This window comes from Varanus komodoensis, unplaced genomic scaffold (assembly GCF_004798865.1).
Source record: "Varanus komodoensis strain SLA01 unplaced genomic scaffold, ASM479886v1 scaffold116, whole genome shotgun sequence".
NCBI lineage: Eukaryota > Metazoa > Chordata > Lepidosauria > Squamata > Varanidae > Varanus > Varanus komodoensis.
The window spans coordinates 458,046-481,753 of NW_025335333.1; the positions used below are offsets into that span (position 1 = coordinate 458,046).

The 23,708-nt window shown below is 48.8% G+C and overlaps 1 protein-coding gene across 15 annotated transcripts in view; it reads right to left on the reverse strand.

The window, feature by feature from the left end:
• The window catches only part of EIF4G3 (eukaryotic translation initiation factor 4 gamma 3), a 73,005-nt gene that overhangs the window by 43,303 nt on the left and 5,994 nt on the right, over positions 1 to 23,708 (reverse strand). For 3 of the 15 annotated variants that reach the window (XM_044421228.1, XM_044421236.1, XM_044421227.1), the window contains exons 1-4: positions 13,839 to 14,214; positions 12,011 to 12,086; positions 6,103 to 6,246; positions 3,343 to 3,447 (exon numbers count right to left, since the gene is read on the reverse strand). In XM_044421228.1, coding sequence (XP_044277163.1) covers positions 3,343 to 3,447; positions 6,103 to 6,246; positions 12,011 to 12,086; positions 13,839 to 13,849 — 336 coding nt within the window. In that variant the 5' untranslated portion in view covers positions 13,850 to 14,214. Of the gene's footprint in view, positions 1 to 3,342; positions 3,448 to 6,102; positions 6,247 to 12,010; positions 12,087 to 13,838; positions 14,215 to 23,708 lie in introns of those variants that run through there. The other 12 variants (XM_044421235.1, XM_044421233.1, XM_044421232.1 and 9 more) reach the window with 9 other exon arrangements.

The window sequence follows — 23,708 nt, forward strand, 5'->3', positions numbered from 1 at the left end:
GACTTTTCCAGCAGGGTGGTAAAGTAAGCTGTAAAGTGAACCAGGGAGCCAATCCAAGTTTGCGGGGAGCAGAAGCTGCATGCAGTACAAAGAGGGCGAGGACCAGGAATCTCTGCTCCAGCCACTTTTGGCGTTCACTCCACTTCTATCCTGCCCTCCCCAGGCTCTCAAGGCCAAGGCAGATAACAAGGAAGAACACCAACAGCCAGCAGAAAGAAAGCCAAGCAGGCCGGGGGCCGCTGCCACACTGGGTAAGCACCAAGACGGCAAGCCCACAGCCTCGCACAGTGCAGGGCTGAACCGTGGAGCAGCGCTCCACTCCCAGTCAGGCCCGCAGAAGCCGCCTCGGCCTGAATCGAAGCACGGGTGTCTGCCGAGCCCGACAACGGCTGGAAGCTTCTCTTTGGGGTCTTGTGCTTCCCAGCCCTGCAGATCAAGAATCTCCATGGTGGGTCCTGATGTGAGCAAAGCTACCCACATGCTCTCCATACAAGTCTCCCTTCAATCTGCTACTGCAAGCAGGCAAGCAGGCAAGCAAGCAGGCAGTATTTTTATCTGTGTTTCCAAGCTAGCTGGCACCCACTAGGTCTGCTGTGCAACAGATCTCTCCCCCCGCAAGCCCCGCACTGTGCTAACTCTGCTGGGAATAAACAGACAAGGGACAGGCTCAATCACGTCATGGGGGGGCGGGGGAGAGTTGGGAAGTGCAGAGTCATGCACAACTCTTTCGTTCCCTGCTCTGAACAACTCGTGGCTATTTCTGCCACAGCACTTTCATTCTCCAGGCAGGGCACCGCACCGTCAATGCACTGCATTATCGGTGTGAAAAAACCCACGGACACCCAACGCATCCGAAGGCTCACTGGGACATAGGCAGCATTCTCTGTGATCGCTTGTACCGCTCATTTTGAAGTCAGTTCCATGGAAGTCACACGGGCCTTGTACAAGTGACCCAACACAGGGAAGCAAGCTCAGAAACATCCCAGCCATGTTCAAAAGCAGCCCTGAAATCCCTGCGGGGGGAGGACGCCCAGGCTTAAGGCTGATGCGCTCGGTGACTTAATTCTGTTGGTAACTGCTTGTGACCAGCTCCCTGAACAGTTCACACTTTCCCTCGAATGCTAGCGCAGCACCAGGAGCGCAAAAACAACCGTGCTGATTTCGGAAAAGTCTCTGGCAAACAGTTCACTGGAAGAGCATTCATAATCCGTAAGATGCCTCTATCGCTTCCAAGCTCCTTAAAGTCACGCATTTGTCAAGGTTCTAGCTCGAGAGCCCTCTTGCTCCGATGGCTATTCATGAAAGGGAAAATCATTCTCTAGCTCTAAAAATGTACCCATCTATTCCAAAAGCAGAATCTGAGCTAGGACCAACAAATGCTACCTTTCAGGTATGTGAAACACAACATTGTGAAGTAAGTTTGCCGTATATCAAATACAAGAATGCAACTGCCAAGAATTTTGCCTAATATGCGGCAGAAGGAGGAACTAGGAATGACCTTTTAAAGCTCATTCCTAAAACGAGCAAAGGACATTGCAGATGACTCAGGAAAAAGCCAAACCAGAGTTCTCCCAGAAACGGCACCCAAACTCAGCCGACACCACTGCACGCAACGTCCACAGAATGTCCTATATGGTTTCCTCCTTTTAAGGAGACAGGAAAGCTAAGCCATGATGTGCTTTTGAACCATGATATGATTTGAAGCAAACGCCCTTATTCTCTCATTGCATTGCTAAGTTGCTGTGCCGGACACAAAAATAAGTGTTTTGGAGACTATGGGCACAACAGCCGACATGGTTTCTGAGAGCCCACATTCGAGTTGCCATCCTCTGTGCTAGTTTTGAAGAGAGCACACCAATGACAGCATTATCAGATAATGCAATATCTGTGATACAGATTCAAGACATAGTGCCTTATAGAGGCAGGATCTAGCATGAGGGACGGCTTGGAAGCAAAACAATTACAGAATCCCTCCTTATCCCGTAAGGAAGGAAGGAAGGAAGGAATCCATCTGTTCCGGCACGCTACCCTCGGAAGAGGCCGCCTCTCCAGCTCTGACTGCGAGGCACCCCTGCGTTGCTCTGTGGCCCTGCTGGGTGTCGCATGCAAGGTGCTCTCCGCTTACCAAGCCTGTGCAATGATGTGGGGTGGACATTTTCCCAGTTTGTTTTTCTGCAGGAAAAAATCCATTTCATCAGTTCATGAGGAACAATGAATGGATGCCCACTGCAAATACATACTAGGCACGTGTGGCAGTTTCAAGTTGTAATTCATGTTTTCCTGGTGATTATCCTTAAAGATGAGTTTGTAAGAGAATACAAATGTCACTGAGATGACAGCAAAACAGAAGGTGCTCCAACGGTGGAAAAGATCTGAACTCAACTGAAAAACATGAGTGGCTATCATGCACTGTTTGTTAGGTTGCTAAAGTTTTCAGTACCTTTGCTTTATTCCTTAAATTTAAACAATGTAAAAGAAGTTTGTGTTAATGGCTTTACATTTTTACAAGTATACCGATAAATGTCCACATTAACATTTCTTCACCCCCTCAAATATTTCAGGTCAGATTCTTGTGGTGTACTGGGACAAAAACCTTAACATGTGGTACTTTTTAGTTTTGTTTACTAAGCTCAAGACAGAAACGCTAAATTTGATCACTCTCTAGGGCAGTCTTCCAGATGGGCTTGGCTACAACCCTCAGCCTTCCTCAGCCAGCCTCGAGAACAGAACCACCACTGCCCCATCCTATGGCAAGGATGAGATTCAGCTTCTGACCTCTCTGCGCATGAAACACTGCAGTGGCCTTGCCTGAAAGGTCCAAGGAGAAAGACGGGAGTTGTGATGTTCGCACGATGGCCCGCGAGGCCCATTGCCGTGTCTGAGGTGCCAGGCAGGCTCAGGAGGCAGCACGATCTCTGCCAATGCCAGGGAGTGCGGCCAGGCCTGAAGCTGCGAAGCAGCCCTCCTCTCCAGGGCAGCCTTTACACAGACCAAACCGAAGCCGAGGCTCAGTTCGCACATCTGCACCTGCGCCCAATGTAAAAATCTGCCGGGGAATGTGGTGTTTGCTTAAGGCTGAGCAACAGCCGTGAAGTGTCAAGTCCTGAGGATGGCATAACGCTCCTTTTGAGTACAACGTGCTGATCCGTCCGCTGGACATCGCGGGGTTCCAGTGTAGGTTTGGGCTATGCATATGCTGCACTGGACCTTCTGCAGCTTTGCAGGAGGGGCCTCCCCTAGAAAGCCACGACCCCACCCTAAAGAAAACCTCCACCCACCAGAAAACAAGAGCCAGGCCTTTCTGGCGGGGCATCACTTAACCTTTTTCCTCTTGTGACTCACCATCCCACATCCCAGAATCCTTTGCACCAGTTCCCTTGGATCTTCAAAAAGACTGCTGGCTCTTGGGTGGGGTGGAAAGCTTCTGTCCCTCCTCCCTCCTGGCTGCTGGAGCGAGAGTGAAAGAGAGCGACAGGGTAAGATAGAAAGAAAGAGAGTGACAGGGAGTGAGAGGGGGGAGAGAGAGAGGGGGAGGGAGGGAGGGGAGGAGGGAGATGGGGGGCAGGGGCTGGCACATGTCCGTGTAAAAGCTCAGCTCACTCTCCCGTGAACAAGAGGCAGAGAAGCAGCGGTGTCCCCGTGGCCCTGTCATCTGCATCGGCCCAGGGCCTTTCCTTCCTTCTCCCTCTTCTATTGCCACGTGTGGAACAAGCTCGAGCATTCCAGGGATGCCGCTACGCTTTCTTCTCTCCAGGACTGGGGATCGTCCTTTAACAGAGCTTGGAACTCCAGGTGAAACCCGGGGGGGGGGGGGGGGGAAACCCTGATGCCTGGGGGGGAACAGGTCTTTCAGTGCCTGGCATATCCTGTGGCACCCGCAGAAGGGACCACAGGGACTGCTCTTCCGCGGCCCAGCAGGTAAGCGCCTGCTGATTCTCCACTCCATTCTGCTGGAGAAAACTGCCTCTGACCATCCTCGCTCGCCCTCCCTCCGCCCAGTGCCTCTCCCAGAAGCTCATTTCGGCTTGGGGGCAGGGGGCCCAAAAGGGGCCACTGAGGGCCTGCACCGGCAACCCGTTCCACAGGCCCTCTCATGATGGCAGGTCCTGCAGTGCTCGGGCAAGACGCCAGCCCTCCTGGGAAGATGGAAGCGGACAGGGAAGAGGGGAGAGAAGAACTATTGATCATCAGAGACAGGGGGATGGGACATGCTCCTCGCATTTACACATCACACTGGTGAGAACATCCTGGGAATTGAACACACATGGCGCTGATTTTATACATTCTTATGCCATTTATCAACTGTAAAATACTTCAGTAAATTTATGCTGACACCTTGCAGGTTAATCCCTGCCCCCAGACTGCTTGGCAAGCAGCCACTATGGCAGGTCACGAGCAGTGCACCCCCTACCTTATGTCTGACGACAAGGGGAGGGCGGATATTCGAAATTACCTGGATCCATCCATAAAAACACTGTACAAGTGATTAACAAGACATGCCTCTTACCAACAGCCCAAGAGCACCACACCCTCGTAGGGCGAGAGCGCCACTTGCCTCGGCTCAGAATCCAACTGAAACGGGAAGAAACTTGCAAGCACAGCACTCTGCTTGGCCAGCAGCCGCGCCAGCGTCCTGACAGGCCAGGCCAGGCCGTTCCCATGTTCAAGCAAGAAATCCGGAGAAAGGGTCGAGCCGCTAGAGATGCGCAATCCGGCAACGGCCTCCCGGCAGGAGCCTTGCTGTGCTCGAGACACAGCTGAGACAGTCACGGGGAAGACGCGGTTTCCCTCTCCCAAGAGCAGGACGAGATCAGAGGAGCACATCTCTCCCGGAACCCCAGGAACTGCCGCGGGAGTGGGGGGTGCGGTTTGCGGAGATGCGGTCAGGCAGGGCGGCTATTCTGGAGGTTCAAGAGTGACTGCAGCAGCCACTCCTTGGCTTCCTGAGCGGCCTCCACCTGTTTCACCTAAGCTCGCAATAGACACAAGACTATACAAAACCGTTCTTTAAAAAAAAATCAATAAACCTGGCAGCAAGCAAAAAGCTGAACTAGCAAGGGATCGTGCCTGCTTCCACACAACGCACAACTCAAAGCCATCAGAAAAGGTGCGACCATTGAGCGATGCACACACAGCGCTGGCTGGGGCCCACAGAACTGGCGTGCTCTCTCTTGCCTCTATACAGCAAGCGCAACCGCACACTTCACCCACAAGCTGCTGCTGCTGCTGCTGCTCCTCCTCCTATGACCTGAACTGGGGGGCCACATCATGCCTGACCGTCTGGAAGCAGTCTTGGAAATGAAAGCAATTAAATAGGTTCCAAATGTGATTTCAAGTACTGTTCCATCCAGTCCAGAATCGGCACTTCCAGTCTTGCACAGGAGAATCTACAAACCAAGACAGGGACGGTGCCCTTCCACCTGGACACTTTCTGGAAACGGCCTTAATGTCACACTTCCAAGGGAGTTTGTGCGCAAACCGGCTCGCTGCCCCAAGTGTCCGCAGGTCTCTACAACCGCTGAGCTGGATACCCACTGCCAGCGAGCTGTTCCGCCACACCTTTCCTAATTGGAAACTTTCCTTCTTTCCTTTTCCACTCTCATTCTGCCAGCTCCCCACTGCTTTCTTCCTCTCCCGGAAACATTCAGGGGGGACTGTTTTTAGCTTATGCCTTCAGGAACACAATATATATTTTTTCAGTCCTGCCAAATCTCGTGTATACTACTTCGTTCCTTCCCTTTCAGCACCGTTGGTTTCACTGCGCTGGCAGCGAGTTCCCGTCAAACAGCCGCGCAGCAAGAACCGCTCCATGCGGTGCACGAGGTGCTGCGGCAAGTCCCGGGGGAGGCTGTGCCCACATGCAGAAACACCCCGACAGCACACGGAAGACCAGGGCACCCCTCTGCTCCTCCTCCACCCTTGCCTTTCCGGAGAGTAGCAGTGCAAGGAAGGGGCACACGACCACCATTAGCACCAGCCCAATATTCTCTGCGGCCCCAGCTCCACCCCAGCCCCCCCCGAGGCTTTCGGAAGTCACATCAGGCCCGAGGAGGACACTCCGACCGGCGGATGCAGACGTGGGTGGCCAGCACCCGGCCTTACCTGGGTGAGACCCGGGGAGGAGGCATGTCCTGGCGGCGTGGCAGCAAGAGCTGGGTGTCCCTTGCCTATCTCATGTGCAGAATAAGGGGAGGGGGCAGGAGGGCCTGGCTGTCTTGCAACCTGTGCAACCTGTGAGGAGATAAACTGTTAGTAAAATCAGAGATTAGTTAAGCTGCCTCTCCGAACGTTCGTTTATACACTTAGAAGACACAAATCTGGTAGGAAAACTGTTCTCGCGCTCAGATTTATTGGGAATAGACAGCTCACGTCAAGACCTGCCTGACCTTTAAGCAATCATATGATAACAGAGCACATGAGGAAAGACCAGAGTTTGTTAATAATTTTGATCCCATGTGTCAAGATCGCAGCAAAGATTACAGGTGTTTTTCCCATTACACAGGTTCAGTTTCTCCCTGATTTCATATCAGATTTAAAAGATTTTTAGCTCGCTGGTTGCTCGAACGTCCTTTGTTTTTGTTGTAAACTCCACTTATTCCCCAGCCCAATCCCATTCTGGTGACTATAGCCATGCCTCATCCTCAACCTACTTCACATATCCAATAGAGGCAGCTATCTGGGAATTAGTTTTAAATCCCACTTTTCACTCACAAAAGGACACTCAAGGTAGCTTGCAAAGAAGAGCTAAATCCAATAACATTGCATGTAAGAAATACTAAAAATCACATTCACTGCCTTCATGAAAGAAGCGCAGCAAGTACAGCCTGAAAAGCTACATATTCAACGCACTGTGTGCCCAAGAGAGAAGGAAGGTTTTCCCCTGGTGGTCCTCCAGGCGCTCTGGCCTAGCACTCTCATCAGCCCTGGCCACTATTGCCAACGGTGAGGGATTCTGGAAGTCACAGGCCAAAGGATCAGGAGAGCCACAAGTTGCCTGAACGGCAGAAGGGCCAGGCCTGGCGAACGTCTGGCAGCAAGTTCAGAGAACTGATACCACTCCTGGAGAAGCTCCTCTCCATGCGGGTTGGCTTGATGCGAATAGAACTGGTACCAACTCATCCCACGTGATCTTGATTTGTGTGAGGGGAATATATGAGAGGTAAGACTCCACTTTTCCTAGGCCCTGCCTGTTCAAAGAGCTTTAGGTGGACTGGCTTGAAATCAAAGCAATTCAAATTTTATTAGTTAAAATTAGAGCACAATCACAAACCACTTGTTTAAGTCAAGCCTGCAAAGTTCCTGAACGAGGAGCCTCCGCTGACAGGTTGCTGTCAACAAATTAACACACACTGGCCTGAAAGTAAGGGACACCTTCACACTGCCTCCGAGCAAATCAAAGCTAGCGCCTCTCTTTATGCTGCCATTATGTGTCTTGTATTTCTTTTGAGGCAAAGGGAAAACTACTTATTTTTTTCTACTTGGCTCTCTGTACGTTTGCCAAGCCTATGAAGCAAGAATGTTCAAATATGAATCCCACAATTCAGAGAAGAAGTAGGTGCTAGATATGTGCTAGAGGCCCAGAATGTCCCAGGAGTAAAGGTGGTAATTACTGAGCAAAGCACTTTCTCTGCAAGGCATTTGGACAATAATGCCATAATTTGCAGCAATAATACATGTGACTTTTCGCATCCTATTTATCACACTTGACCTCAGAAGCAAAATAGTTTTTCCCATAGAGTTTCCCATTTTGCATAGAAAAGCAGGCTTCAATTCAGTGTATGGGAAGGGAAGGTCATGGGCTTCGTGCTGTGAGACTGGCACAGATTGTGATCCCGTTGGGCACAAGCAGCCAAGTCTTCACCCTGGACAAGAATGAGCTGAAGCAAGGCACACATGCAGGGATGCTACCCGTGAGTCTAAGGAGGGCTCCCTCTTGCAAGCCAGGCCATAAGAGGAAGAGCGGCCCACCAGAATGCCCAGGCCACCATAACTCAGCCAGCGGGCTGTTCTGCTCAGATTATGCTTCCATTCCTGTACTGCACCCTAAAACCCTATTGAGAATCCTGCAGTAAATTAACAGTTTATCTTTGAAATTGGCAGGAAAGCGTGCAAGGCACCTGATTAGATAATTATGTATTGTGCTTGTATTTCCCTAATTCAAGAACTCTTACCCTTTGTACCCCCCCTCCCCCCAGCCGCTGGAACACATCAGAAATTAAGTTCAGAGTGCACCATCAGATGCTCCAATTAAATCAGGGCGAAAGCAGGATCTTAACTGATATGCTTCAAATCTCTCTCTCAACCTCTTCCTTTCAAGCAGCGATTCCCATCTGCACCGACACCTTCCCGAAAGAGGAGGCTGCTCTGATATAAAGCTGAAACAGACTACCTGCTGTGGGATTTCTACATGCCGCTTCTATTAGTTAATCCCACACAATTTGCCAGAAAAAAAAAAAAAACCGGGGATCTCCTTGTGACGAGAAAGCCACAGATCCTTTGGCACTCTGAGCTTTGCAGGGCAAAGTGGGCCGGGGTGACTTTCCTGGTGCAAATCCTTTGTTGTGTTAGGTGATATCTCACTACAGAAACTACAGGCAGTCCTGGCCAGAGAGTGGGGAGGGTCCCTCTGTCCCACCACAAAGTGGAATGTTTTCCCCAGTAAGGTTGCTTCCGCTCTCCATGCTGACACGGCTGTGAATAGCCCTCGCCCCCTCAAGGCCACCTGGGCTAGCAAATCAACCACAAAGAGGTGAAAGAAGAATCGGGAGCCCAGCAAGGGGCAGAAGACAACCGTGGCTCGTATTTCCTGCACGCACAATTGCCCCAAGCGTGCGGGCAGACAGAACCCAGCTGCAAGGGAGCTATACAGACAATACCTGGGAGAGAAAGGAAGAGACACGCTAACCACGAGAACCTGCAGAGACCATTACTTTTAGACCCTGGCACCAACTCTGCTTCTCGTGGTCCTGCTTATTCTCCTCACGAAGTCGTAGGACAACTGCATGAAAGCCTGGCCACCAGGGAAGCCACACAAGACAGGCCAGGAAAAGTTTCTGTCGGTAACTCCTGGAAGTCCTGCTGGGCTGTTGCGAGGCTCTCTCTCTCTCTCTCCCTCTCTCTCTCTCACACACACACTTATTCCATCAAAACCAGTGCTTAAGTCAGGAAGCAGAAACTTGATCCGAACTGCAGAGCCGTGGCTCCCAGTTCAAACCACGGCAATTAGCACATCCTGTCAAACAGGCTGAGTGATCTCTTTTGAGGAGAGATGCTGACAATGAACATCCTTCAAATGCGAACACCAAACTAATGTCTCTCTTTGATCAGAAATTATACGTGCTGTGCAGCTAGGAAACAGCATCTAGATGATGCTCTGGATCCTCGATTCTGCAGCACAGCATCTGAGTGCAGCTGGCAGAGCTCTCTGCAGTTTTGCTTCCTGTTCAAACTGCTCCAGTTTTTATGCTGCCTGAGCCACAAAAACCATGTTCAGATATAATGTTTAAGATAAACTGAATATTCAGATCACACCCACAAAGACCAAACCAAGTCACTGTAATGTCACCAGTGGTTTCCTGGCATGGACATTTTGTTTAGGGCCATGGGGTCATACAAAATGAATCATCTTTTGTATTTTTTTAATTTTTAAAAAGGTCAATTAAATGGCTGAATCTGAAAATAATCAAGTTAAAAATATTAATAGAATGCAAACACTGTCAGTGTTAAAACTGAAGCATGTATCAAAAACTGTAAAAGACATTTTCCCATGTAAAAAACAATGTTTTTTTCATGTAAAAAGTGGAAACCATTTTGAGGAAACACCTGTAATTTTACTGTAAAACTGAAAACCTTCATGATTTGGAGGAAAACCGTATTTGACAAAGCATTTTGTACTTTCAACAAATATAAGCAACTTACTTGTTTACCCTGACTTTTCCTAATCATTAATTTACCTAAATGCTATTATACTTTTGTTTTGCAATATGCTGTGAACCACTTTGGGATTTTTAAAATAAGAAGTGGTACACAAATATGGTAACATGCATAAAGGAAATAAGCGATATGAGTTCTTAGTTGGACTGTTTATTAATGGTGGGCTTCCTACCGGACCCAGGGACTAGCAAGCCATCACAGGTGCTAAATTCTAGGACCCCCCCGCCCCCCCCCCACCCGGTCATCCCGATCAATCCTGGCCCAGACCAGTGATCTTATACTCCTGTCTCATACTCTCTGGCTGTTGGAACTCTGCAATGGGTTCAATTTGCAAATAGGAATATTCACCCTTCTGCCAAACAGCACAAATGTTTACAGAAGAGCCCACTGTTTCCCTAAGAAATTCATGCCCCTGGCTCTGGAAAATGCTGCAAATTTGTCAGAGCCCAATCCTGGACATCTTGCCTCAAAACTAAGTCCCGCTCGTTACTTCCGAGTCAGTCGGAAAGGGGATGCAGCTCCAGCCTTTGTAAGAGCCCAAGAGGAGGCATGTTGGGTCAGACCAAAAATCCATCAGCTTGGCTGTCTTACTCAGGACACAATCCTATGTTTTTTAGGCCAAAACAACTCGCAGCATTCCCCAGTCAGGTATCCAGGGAGTTCTTGGATGTTTTCTGCCTAGGAGTGCAGTCTCTGTATCTTTGCATATAGACACAGACAGTCAGAGAGTCTGGGTTATGGTCTTAATGATTTAGATGCATCTTGCATTCTCTTTTCGTAATTTAAACCAATCAATCCCGAAGCAACACAATGCAGTTTGGAGCATCTATTAAGAACAAAGTATGTTAAGGACAATGAGGACTGTTCCTTAGCAAGAAGTCCTCTCTGCCCCGATGTTGATGCAACTCTTAAAGAAGTGTGCGGTTTTCCTTGCAGATTCTGCAACAGCCACACAACAAGATGGATCGGCCTCCTGACCCACATCTCCAGTGTAAATGCACAGCAGCTGGAACAGCTAAACCTCATAATCTCTTTTCTAGAGGATTCCCGTCACTGTGAGAATATCCCTTCAAAAAGAACGCAAAGAGCAGTACTTGGGTGTGAAACTCCTAGAAATCCACCGGAGACCCATCATAGAACAGAAAGACAATTCTCCCTCACACAGGGGAAAAACTGATCCCATCAGCCGTGATTTCCAGAGGTGCATCAAGAGAACACGCAACTCAAAACCCCGGGCAGATTTTTGATTTTGTCGCAGGACAGCTGTCGTGAGACATCATTCCTATTTAATGGAACCATGGGATGTGAGAGGGCGCTCCGCCAGAGCTGTGAGCACCACTACATCCACTCCCCCGTGGGGCACGCGGGAAGTGCAGCAAGGAATGCTGCCCCCAGTCCTGTGCAGGCACGGCTTCCACACAGCTGCTTCCCGCACAGTCACGTGTGAAGGGGATGCAAAGCTCTCTGCAGTTGTGTTGTCTCGACTGCAATTCAGCTGCAACCTGAAAGCAACGCGGCTTGTCCCGAGGTCAGACCGTGGATCCGCCTTAGCCCGGAACGGTCGTCACTGTCTGACAGCGATGGCTCCCCAGGGACTCAGTCAGTGGTCCTTCCCAGACCTCCCCCGGAGAGGCTGCCAGGAACTGCACCTGGCACCTCCAGCATGTGAAGCATTCGCTTGACTCACTCAGCTACATCCTCACCCCTGAATCATGCCATACTTTCCGAAGATGAACTCTGAGTAAGTACGCCGTCTGTGGAGGAAGTCCAACTCTGAATTTTTAAACTGAAGGCAATTATAACATTTAGTCCCTAAATGCCAGAGCCCCACCACAGCCTTCCTCAACCTGGTGCTCCCCAGATGTGTTAGATTACGATTCCCATCGCCCTGGCCAACATTACTATTAGGCGTGCTGGCTGAGGGTGTGTAGTCCAAAACACCTCGACAGCAGTTGGTAAGAGAAGGCTGAGCTGCATTCCCAAATGGTCGGCTGCCAAAGGAAGAGCAGGCAACTCAAAATAATCAGAAGGACTCCAAAAGCAGAGTAAATGGGCAAAACTGTCTGTGCGTACTTACAGTGCTGTACACAGCCGAGACGGTTGGCGTGAAGATCCGATCCTCCAGGGGCTGCTGCACAGGTCCCCGGGGGATTCTACAGAGCAGCAAATTAAGGAAAAGAACAGATGGCTGAAGGCAAGTCTGCGCAACACTTTTCTTGTAGTGGACCCTCCCCACCCCCAGGGTTTAGGATAGGCAAAGTCCAAGATGCGCAGATCCAAGCATTCCACCAAAATGATCTCCGTTGCAGAAAACTAATTCCCCGTGTTAGGTGTAACAAAGTACAGCAACAGGAGCCAATAAAGTTGCGGAACTGACAGATCCCTGCCGAGAGCTGCTGCTAGCAGGACCAAGAAAGCCACATTTTATTTTCGATGCAGAATGGCTGGCCTCCTTTCCAGTCACCCAGGAAAAGAGCTTATCGGCATTAGATGCTTTGTTGGAGACCTGGCATGTACTAACAGTGCAGAAAGAGAGAGCACTTCCTTGCTGACAGTTGCACACGATTAATCCTTTCCCCTACTTACGGTTCTCTTAAAAGCAGTTCTAGGAACTAGAAGCCACTTCTTAACAAGGCTCACAGTTTGGCTTAAAGGCTGCCAATGAGCAGCTACGCTATACCCCTAATTCCAAGTGTTCCAGTTCCCATCTAGAATATGCCCTTTAAATTTTAAATACATGGCACAGGAAGATTTATCAGTGCCACAAAGGATGCCAAAGGCCCCCTCGCCCCAACTTTTTAAAATATAGATTTCAAGGACTAGAATCCTAGTGATTGCATTTCACCATGATTAAGCTGCCTCATAAAAATGGCTCAAACCTAAGCTGGTTCAGACAGAGAAGGCCCTACAATTTCTCCCCACATTGACTGGGGAATGTTGGGCATGCCAGGGCTTTTTCTCACTAAAATGCACAAGCTTGAGCTGCAACAGAAGGAACCCTGCAGCCCCTGAAAAAGCAACCGCTTCATGCAGCACAAGCTTCAACCTACAAGATCCTGGAGCTGGATGTGGTGGCTGGAAGGTGAAGCCGGGAGCAGGGGAATTGACAACACGAGGGCCATGAGAAATCCAGATCGGGACAACTTAAAAACCACAGTGCATGTAAAGCACTGGCAGCACGTGGGAAACGAGCGCACTCGCCCATGAGCATTCATGCCACGGCCACCAAGCTGAGATGACACAGAACTCATCGGCTCTTTTCCACCTTGGGGCATTTTCCCCGATCAGAGTAAGAGGCTCATCATTCCCGAACTACGGAACATACTTCCATGTGCTCCATCATAAGCCCAGTCTTACCTGGCAAAGGCCCAAACCTTCCCCGTTGGCACCTCCACGCGCTGACTCGGATTAATAAAATACGTCCCTTAGCTCTTGATGACAAGCCAAAGTCTCCTCTGCCTTGTTTACACAGCTGCATAAACCATCCGGCATCATGGGGCAGCCCACAAAACAAGTCAGCTGCATCGCCGAGCCATGACCCGTCGGAAGGGGCTGCACTAACGGAACGCCCCCAAATTCCGCTAGGACCTGGATCGGGATCCTTGCGGGTGGCAACTGCTCCTGCGTGGAGATTCAGGGCACGGCAGGCTGCTGCTCGTGGCAAGCACAGATAGACGCTGCCGCAGGGAGGGGAGAGAGCGGCGTGGCGATTTTCGGTGCATGACACCTCCCGGCTCAGCTGGAACAGCAGTCCCAGCGCCACCCCCTTTGCTTCCCCCATTTAGATGTCTGTCATTGCCAAAGAATGCACAGTATTAACCCCACATGTCCCACATCTGACGCCTACACAGAATATAACGGCAAAGGGAAGCAGAGTGAAAACGCCAAGGCAGCCACAAACTCACCTAACACACATTTCTTCCGAGACAACCCAAGGAGGAAGCTTTGAAAAATCCAGCACTTGTGAGGAAGGGTGAATACAATCCCAGCCTCAGCTCATACGCATCACGACTGAGTTTTCCATTTTCACATTTTCCAGTCCAATCCTATACAATTTCCGGCTCATTTAGAAAGACTCCTATCAGCCTCCAGCCCCTTGTAGACAAGTCTCTTTCTGACTGAACAACCAGCTGCTTTCTGAACACCAAGAAACGGAAACCTGAGCTGACCAGCAAGCACACGTCTTAAAAATAGGGGAGGCCATCATGTGACACATCACAGAAAGCAGGCAGTGACACAGCAAAGCACGTGTCTTCTATATTTTGAAATACAGACACAGGATACTAAGGAATAGCACCCATGCAGTGAGCAAGTCAGAAAACAAAGCAGCGGCTTTCTCCTATAAACACACAGGCCACTCCTGCTTTCTCCTCTTCCTCTGCACACTTGCTTATATCCACACGGAAAAATGGCTCAGCCAGCCGCTGCCCGGCATCCCCCGCTCTCCACTCCTTAGAGCAACTTCCAGGTTACAGAGACTGACTGGGATCATAATCAAAGCTAATCCAGCTAGGAAAAGAAACAACCCATGGTTAAGTTTTGAGCAGGGAGTGCCTCCTCTGGGTCGTCTGGAATACATTTAGCAAGCTGCCAACAACACGATTTGCGCAATGCTGCCAAGCAGCTAAAAGGCCGCTTTTCCTTGGGTTCCGGCTGCAGTATGGCTACAATGCTTAAAGGGGCCAGTTGCAGGGGCCCGGCTGCCACCGGTGAGCTGAGCAGGTGGCAGAGGACTCAGTTGCAAGCCTTTAAGATTACAGCAGCAGCACAGGCCCCATGGCCTGCTCCAAAAATACATATTAGGCAGGGCACCAAATGTGCATTGCAGAAGAATGGGGGGGGGGCGCACGGGGAAGGACTGAGCGATGGCAGCGGACAAGGAATGGCAACAGAAATACCTGCCCGGGAAGCGTTTGCCCAGCTGCTTACCTTCTGATCCCACCTAGGAGACCGCCATAGACAGCGGCTCTCGCTAGATAGCAAAGGGCATCTCAGGACACCCCAAACATCAGCCTGGACTCCCTAGGTCCTTTAAAAGCATTTTAACACTTTCCACAAAGGTAACTCCAAAAACTGGAACCAACTAAGTTGGCAGTACTGAAGTAAACCAGCAAGCCCAAATGTTTCAAGGCTCAAACCAAAAGGTTGGGTGCAGTTTGGATGAGGGTAGGAAGAGCCCCCCGTTTCAAGTTAACAATCGCTCTCCTCATACTGTAAGCATACGTATGCAAAATATGATGCAAAGGCACCCAAATATGAAGCACACTTCCTATGGATAAGGGAGACCCATCATGAAAAAAGAGCACGAGAACTTCATGACCATCAAATAAAACAGATGCCAAGGGAGAGTAAAGGGTGGAGACATGGGCAGAAAGGTGAGCAGCAGAGTTCTCCAAGATCAATCTACCTGCTGAAACAGGTGTGAGCCAAAGACAGCAGCAACTAGGAAACCCCTTGGAACATGTTACCCTAACCTGACAGAACTGAAAGAATCGCCTCTGTTACAGGATCCAAAACGAAGGAGAAAATCTTTTTAGATACCTGAACTGTTTGTCAGCCAGCACACGCCACTGGATCAGATTCACTTCAGGTATGTAAGTCACATAAAGGGAAAGCTTTTCTTATCTTAACATTGTGTTTTTGTTTTCATATATCAGTAGCGAAAGCCAATCAATGAGAACTTTTACCTAGCAGGACCCAAAGTAAAATATTTCTTAGTTACAAATGTTGTACACTGGGGATACATTTCAATACAATGTTTATTGCAACTTTTTATACACCTGTCATAGATTTTAGGAATGTTTTAAACTGTTAACAATGTTTTAAAATACTTCAGTTACAACCCCTGCAGAAGGAAAGTTTCTTCCAAACACACACTGGGCATAATAAACACTTTTTCAGCCAGCTGAGAATCTTCTCTCTTCCCTTTGAGACACATTGAGTGCCTTCCCCGCTTGCCATTTCCTGTAGTGCCGGTTGCCAACTGATGCCCTCTTTGTCCAGTATTTAAAACCCATTCTGCAACAAGGTATTCAAGAACTTTCTCAGAAAACCCTTGACTAAAATGTCAAGTGCTGGCAAGGTGCTGCTGCCGGCAAGCTCAGCTGGTCACAGCATGGCGATCGCTGTCGGGAAGGTATTCCACCCTGCCAGTGTGGCAGCGGGGCAGCAACGGCCTCGTGCTCCTGCCGGCCAGACGGAATGGCAGGTGCAGGATCGGTCCGCTCCGCTCGCCCAACCATCTAGTTGGTGCCTGACAAGCACTCCGGTCCCGATCCACGCCTGTGTATTTCTTTTAGTCCCACGTTATTTGTCTCAGGCTTACAGACTTCAGCTGCATGTTCTCCCCCAAATTAAAGCACAACTAAATTATGCGAGCTTTCATCAGCAGCTGGGGCAGCCATAGTGCCGCTCGGAGGGCCATGCGCTCACCACGCACTGACTTCAGCTAGGGCAGGGGAGCGTGACGCCCAGGCCAGGGGCTCCCATTGTTCAGCATCAGCCCTGTCCCAATGGCACAGCCCCCGCCACAGACACCCATTGTACCACCAAGTAGATCACCGTGCAGTTACGTCCACAAGGCCCACTATGAAAGGAGGTTTTCTACTGTATAGGGACCAATCAAACAAACGAAGATCAGAGATGTCCCGTGCAGAAGTTGTGGCGAGATCAGAACATCTCATCTTGTTACCTCCAAGGCACGTGGTTTAAACAGCACACTCACAAATGAAGGGATGGATTTAATGTTCTTAAATGCAGACGTTTTAGCCCTAGGAAATTCTTTCAGGAAATGCGCCTGTCATTGGGGTGAAGCCAAAGGGGGCTTCCTAAAGGCCTGACAGCAGCACAGGGACGGGGCGATTTCTCAAGGGAGGTTTGTGATTGTGCGGAGAGTTGGCCCTTCTTGTCCCCGGCTGTGCTTTCCCAGCCCGCTGCCGCAGCTGGGCTTCGAACCAATGCAGGCTTTGAAAAAGCCCGAACGTGGCATAGTCCAAGAGCTGGGAACCTGCCTTCCTAGCAATGGAGGGAAGGCAGAGGAGCTGGCAGCTTGGATGGGGACCCCCAGGGGGCCGCGTCAGGGCTGCACGCCAGCAGCCACCCATTCCCGATCCCTTTCTGCAAACACCCCAGGCTTCAGCAGTGCCCGTGCAGCCGCCTGTCCTTCTGCAGGACAAGGTTTTGCTGGCCGGCTCCCGGCAGTGGGATGCCGCCGCACGTGGAGCGGCAAGCCGTGTTCCTGCCTGCTGCTTCGATTAGCCCATGTGCCTCGCACTGCCCCGGAAGAGTCCTCCGCAAACATACGAACCACCGTGTCCGGCAAAAACAGCGGCCCATTTAGCCGCATGTGCTCAGCCAGAACAAGCAGCTCCGTGCGCTGCCGCTTCGCCCAGCCTGGGGACTGGTGCTCCGTCCTGGCTCTGAGCACCTGAATGCTCCCTGCTTATTTTGCTCCCGCCTCATAACCGGCTGACGGTGGGGTGAGAGAATAGGAACAAAAATAGCAGGGGAAAATTCACCTTTGTATTTGATGTGATGCACAAATTTCCAGCAGGGCAGTGCGGATCAACCCCACGCGTGGACGTTGCAAAGCTCACTATTTCAAAGAGAGGCTCTCCTGCATCCCACCAGATACTGCTTCTCACACCTGGGAAAAGCAGCTTCCAGTGGTGTCACCGGAAGCAGCCAGACATGTAGCTGGGTTTGTTGCATCAGACGCGTCGTGTTCAATTCAGGGATGTACATTCCCTCTCCTGAAGGGCCTGGAAGACCATCGTCTCTACCACCCAGTCTGAGATGGGGCACAAGATTGTCCACTTCCATCCCACAGAAAACCCTGCAGAAGCAGCAGCTCATGGAAACTGGGCATTTGTCCTCAGAGTGACCATCCCTAATCTCCAAATACCTGACCATCATAAAAACGTGAACTGCATCCAGTTTCTGTTGATTAATTAGGTGCACCAGCGATTCATAAATCGGCAGGTGAGTTGTGCCAATATCACTGTTCCTGCATTATTCCATACTTGCTCGCTCACCAGAAACAGCCGCTTGGAATGCAAGGGAGAAAGGGAAGTGTGGGGAAGGCCAACCAAGCACACGCGCATCAACATCGACTGGACTGTGAGATCAACCACACAAGCAAGATGGTCACCTGAAGAAGCACCATGTCGCCAGGATGCTGGTTGCAGAAGCACTAGCTCCAGCTGGGAAGGACAATATTCCATGAGGAGCAGGCATCGCAAAATGAGCTACCAGGACCATCTTCCCCAATCTGGCAACCTCCCAGATAGATGGGGCTCCAGTTCTCTTCATCCCTAGTCAAAACAGTACCCATTAGCCACTCTGGCTGATGGGAGTTGTACTCCAACACATCCGGAGGGAGCAGGCGTTTCTGGAGGGCTGCCTGGCAGAGCAGCTTGTTGAGATAAAAATGTTTAATCAGTGGTAATCAATTTGAGACCCCAGGATGTGGTAAGATGACAATCTCTGCAAAGACGGATCATGGTTTCCAAGCCCACAGCAGGCGTATTTCCCAACAAGATTGTACAATCCCACAACAGTAGAGTTGGAAGGGGACTGTAAGGCCACCAGTTCTGGAAAATCAGCCCCTTGCCACCTTAAAACGATTCAGCATCCTTCAGAATCACCCAAGTATCTATGCAGAAACAGCCTTTCCTTTTCAAAACTACACAGGAATATGAATGGAATATACCCCCCCTCCATGACTACTACATCTATGCAACATTCATTCCAAAAAATGCCTCAACGAGAGTATTAACAATCAGAGTAGGGAGCAGGGTAGAGAAACTGGGAGTATTAACAAAAGCTCAGGGTCTGAAAGAGCCCTTTGTCTCCCTGGTCAATGCCAGCCTTTTGAATGGCTGAGCAGAGCCAAAAGAGAATAAGGGAGGGGAAGGGGAGGGGAGACTGACAGGGCTGACTCTTCGGGGGACATCTCCTCAGCTGCCAAGCTGCAGGGCAGAAAAGAACTCTTGCACAAGCACCAAAGAACCTTCAAAACAGCAGAGACACAGGCATTGTCTGTTTGCAAACACAGCCTGAAAGAACGAACGAACGCACACTGCTCTTGATCCACTGAGAAAGTTAGATTCTGAGAACGGAGCATCCATCCTTGCAAAGCAACCAGCCACACAGCACAAGGTAAGGAAAGCAGCTGACATGAACCGCACGGTCCTTCCTAGCTGACCTTTTCTTCACACCTGGAAGTGCATTAAGCTTCAGTCCCTTTCTGGACGATTATTAAACATTCTCTATCCCCCACACACAATGCCAGCACCTGAGCGTTAAACACCGCTTAAAAGCCAAGTATAATGTAAACACAGTCTAATTCTGATCTAATGCTTTAAACCACCAAACATGAAAGAGTTTGTGAGCGTCATCCGATAAGCATAAATCTATTCTTTCCAGCTAAAGGAAATGGAAATAAAACACGCCAGAGGTCCAATTTCTTCTACCGGAATGCATACTGAGGGTACCCATTAAAACCCAGGCCCACGAGAACAGGGTGCATTCAAAATACTCTCCTCACAGCTAAAGGATGTCCAGTCGCACACCACTCAATGTGCAGGTAAAGCAAAGGGACGAACACCTATCGAAATTTCCCTTTTCTCTTTCTCTGCAAATATTTTCAGTTAGGGGTAATCATGGAACTTAACAAGACTGCTGCTCAAGATGAGGGGAAACGCAATGCAAGCGTGCTACAAACACAGCCGCCACTTATTCCATGCCACAGCTTGGCTGTCTACGCAGCAGCTCTCAGTATTTACTGCGTCACATTCTAAGGGACACTTTTCAGACGTTCATCAGTCCAGTAGCATCGGACTATCAAGCACTGCTGGGTTCTCAGAGGAGCCAGAATCAGGGCATGAGACAGTAGCAACAGGACCTGCAAACTTCTGGTATAGCACATGGTACCATTCTCGGTTGATAGATGCCACATTTTAATGTCTTGATAAAGTTATTAAAATTACACTGTAAATAGTATGGTGGCATTTAGAATGCTTTTCCACATTTCCATTATCCCTTTGGAGATTGTTTTCTATTACTAGAAATAGGAAGAAATTCCAAGTCTCTATTTCTTACCTTAGAAAGCTGGAATGGTAGTTAAAATGTTGGACTGGGGACCTGAGAGTTCTGGGTTTTAGTTCCCACTCAGCCATGAAGCGCAATGGGTAAATTTGAGCCAGTCATTCACACTCAGCCTAGCCTACCTCACAGGGTTCTTTGTTGTTGTGAGGAGAAAAACAGACCGGAAAACTATGTAAAGCAGATCTTAGTTCTTCACAAGAGTGCAGGGTATAAATGCAATGTAATAATAATCTCTATGTACCATCCAATGAATCAGCATGGCAATTCCTGGCTTGTTTAACCCAGGAATTGCTAGGGAAGAGTGAAACGTTGAGTCTTTGTCTACAAACTTGTTGACTCTGCTTTCACAAAATGCTGCTTGGTTGTTCACCAAAAAGCAGAAAAGCTGCAATGTGTGACTTGCACGGTCCTCTCATCTCCACAATTCCTGAATTAAAAAACCCAGAATTAACCTGGCAGAAAATAAACCAGGAACGCCACCATGGCATACAAAGCTGGTCTATTCTTCCCCATAGCAGCAAATGAAGTTCTAAAAAGCTCTTTTCATCTCTTTCCAAAATCAATATATAACACACCCACACAAAGCTTTCAGTTAGCAAAATCAACTCCCTACCTGTTCAGTGACTGACTATTTCAGGTACTAGAAAGGTCAAGTATCAATCTGAATCTCTCCCATATTTACCAATACGTTCATGTCTCCAAATTCTGAAGGATGCATATTTACAAAAGGAATAGCAAGAAGGAAATAAATCAGAAGACCAGCAAAGACTGCACAGAAATCTGCCACTTCTTGAGTTACACAGAACATGAAACTGTTCCTCCTTGTTTGCAAGGAATGCTCAAAGACTGGAACGTTTTCATCTATTGGTCTTGCTATCCAAACTAGAATAATGGCAGTCCATGCTAGATTCATTAAGCCACTCATAATACAAAAATAGGCTGGATTTTGAATTTGATGCGCATCAAGGAAATTATTGATAGAGAACTTTCAAAAGGGTGAAATAGCCAAAGAAACTACTGAAAGAAAGGAAAAACAGTAAGTAAACTGTGACAGCAGTAATAATTTTCTGCAACAGAAGTAGAGACAAGCTAAAAAAGCAAGTAGAAACTTGGTAAAAAGAGAAAGATGAACAGTTCCTAAAAAATGTTACGCTTTCTCGACTACCATTTTCTTGGAAGAAAAGCAGGGAAGCAATTAAATGAATAAACAGCTTTTTAGGAAACCAATGCAGACTGTGTTCCAAAGAGCACAAATGCAAGAAAACAGCAAGCTTGTGTTTAAAAGTAGCTGGATGAAAAGAGGAGAGCTAAAGCACTGCAACAGGTAAAGCATGCTAGCAGTTAGTTCAAAAAATTAAATAGTAAAAAGCAGGTGCAGACATGGGGGTCATTCAAGAACGTACAGCCTCCATTTTTGAAGGAGACAGAGAAAATTCACCTTAAAATAAAGACAATGGACATACCAAACCCCTCATCAGAAATCAGACTTCACTGTGGTTCCTGGCCTCATCTAGTTTCCATATAAACACTGACTATGACTCTGTAATTCTGCACAAATCACAACTGCACAGTTAGAGCTGAGAGAACACCCCAGTGATGGGACCAGTCTCCAACAAGGATGCCTCTTCATCCTGTCAGACTTCAAAGAAAACTGAGTCCAGAGTCAGCATGCCCTCCACAAAATGTCTAAATGTGATCTAGAAAGTATTCAGGAACAAGAGTTCTCCAGCTCTTCCCAAACGAGCTGCCTTCCCTTCTGAATAAGTCACTTATATAAATCTTGGGAAGAATGTGCAAATTCCATACGGAAATGATTTCACAATGTAGCCACTGATTACAGGATGGCTATCAAAGCTGCACCCTGAGGCTAAGTTTCAGTTTCCCATGTTAAATGTAAAACCTGGGTGCTTCCAAAAACATAAAAGCCAGCTCAATAGAAGCAATTAACTCCTTTTAAAAAGGGAGCAACTGTAAAAGAAAGTCTGCTGGTGCTTGAAATGCCCAGGAGGTTAGCCAAAGTAGAGCACAGAGAGGGAAATGTAATTCCTCTTCTCAAAGGAATAGATTTGGAAAATGATTCAAACTCCAGCTGTTGTTCTGGCCTAGTCATTCCATCGTGAGCAAATGCAGGTGCCTCCAACCAGGGGAAATGTTTCAGGGATCAAACCCACAAACAGTAAGAGTCAAGCAAGAGCTTTTGCATCTAAAGCACCAAAGGTCACAAGGCCAGGGAAGAACACAAATTATTGTGAGCCAGGAAGTATTACTTCTCATTTCAAAACCAGTAAAAGCATGCATGAGCAGGTTTCCATCAAAAAGGACAAGGGCAACTAGGATACCTGGGACTGTACAGAAGGCGGCTTCACTGAATGGTCGTATTTTACACCAAAAGAGCCAACAGAGAGGTGGCTGCGAGCGAGTGCCCGGCACTCCAGGACCCGTCACGTGCCAGAGGCAGCCCAGCAAAGATATCCCGGTGCCTGAGGCAGCAGGGGAGCCAAGAGCAGGCATGTGAAGGCACTGTTGTACTCCTGCCCTGCTCGTGAGCTTCCCACGGTCAGCTGGCTGGCCGCTGTGAGAGCAGAAGGCTGGATGCGATGGCCCTTGCTCTGATTCAGCAGGATCCTGAAGTTCTTCTTGCAGGATCCTTGCCAGTTTTCTTCAGGTACTTTCACATGTTTGCTCTACTGCTCAGTTTTACGGTCCAGCAGACCTTAGGACATTTTGTCAAAATCACTGGCTAAGAAAAGCAAACACGAGTACTCATGTGCCCGCTCAAGGGGTCCTAAACAGGTTCTGGGAGAATGTGGGTGGACTGCCAAGCTCCCAGCCAAAGATCCCAGGACAATGATGAGCGGTGGGTAAGCAGGAGGGGGCTTCGAGGGGAAGAACCAAAAGGTGGGGTGCTCCCCGCCCTGCTGTCACTCATGGGCACAGCCGAGAAATCAACTGCCTGTTGCTACAGCTGTCATCCCGTTCTGACTGACTCAATGGATGGGCGAAACAAAACATGGACTCATTGTTGATGACATTACTGATTCCTATTCAAGTGAACTGCTTGACTTAACCAACCTCATTTTAAGAGTCTGAAAAAGCAACGATGTTTTTGCTTTTAGAGGAAGATATTTACTTCAGATGTAACTGTGTGTGTAGAAAAAGAGCAAGAACTCAAGGCTTCCTTATGAGGCCAGAAGGCACTACAGCAGGACAAAAATCCCCGGGTGTTTTCATTGCTCCGGCTATAGACATCTAAGAACCCTTAGAAGCCTGCAGACAACCAATATATCTTTTAAGGCCAAGGCCAAGAGAAATGCAGTCGTAACAAGAAAACACTGAAGTTTTACTCTATCCATCTTGCAAGACTGAAATTAGTTCCTTCCATAAGGCTGCCAAAGCCATTTTAGCAAGATCTCTCTGCTACCCCACGAAGCTACCCAAGCAGCAAGTAACTGCAAAGGCCACCCATCGCAAGGAAAAACCCGACTGGTACTCATGAGATGCCAAACCGTCTCCATCGGATCATCTGACTTAGGGCATGACCCCATGCAAGTTCAAACAAAAAAGCCTACAACTCCCAGCATGCCCCAAGGAAGCTGAGGCCTTTTCTGTCCAAACTTGCATAGGACTGTGCCTGTAGCCACTGATGGATTCTTTTAATGGTTAAGCCA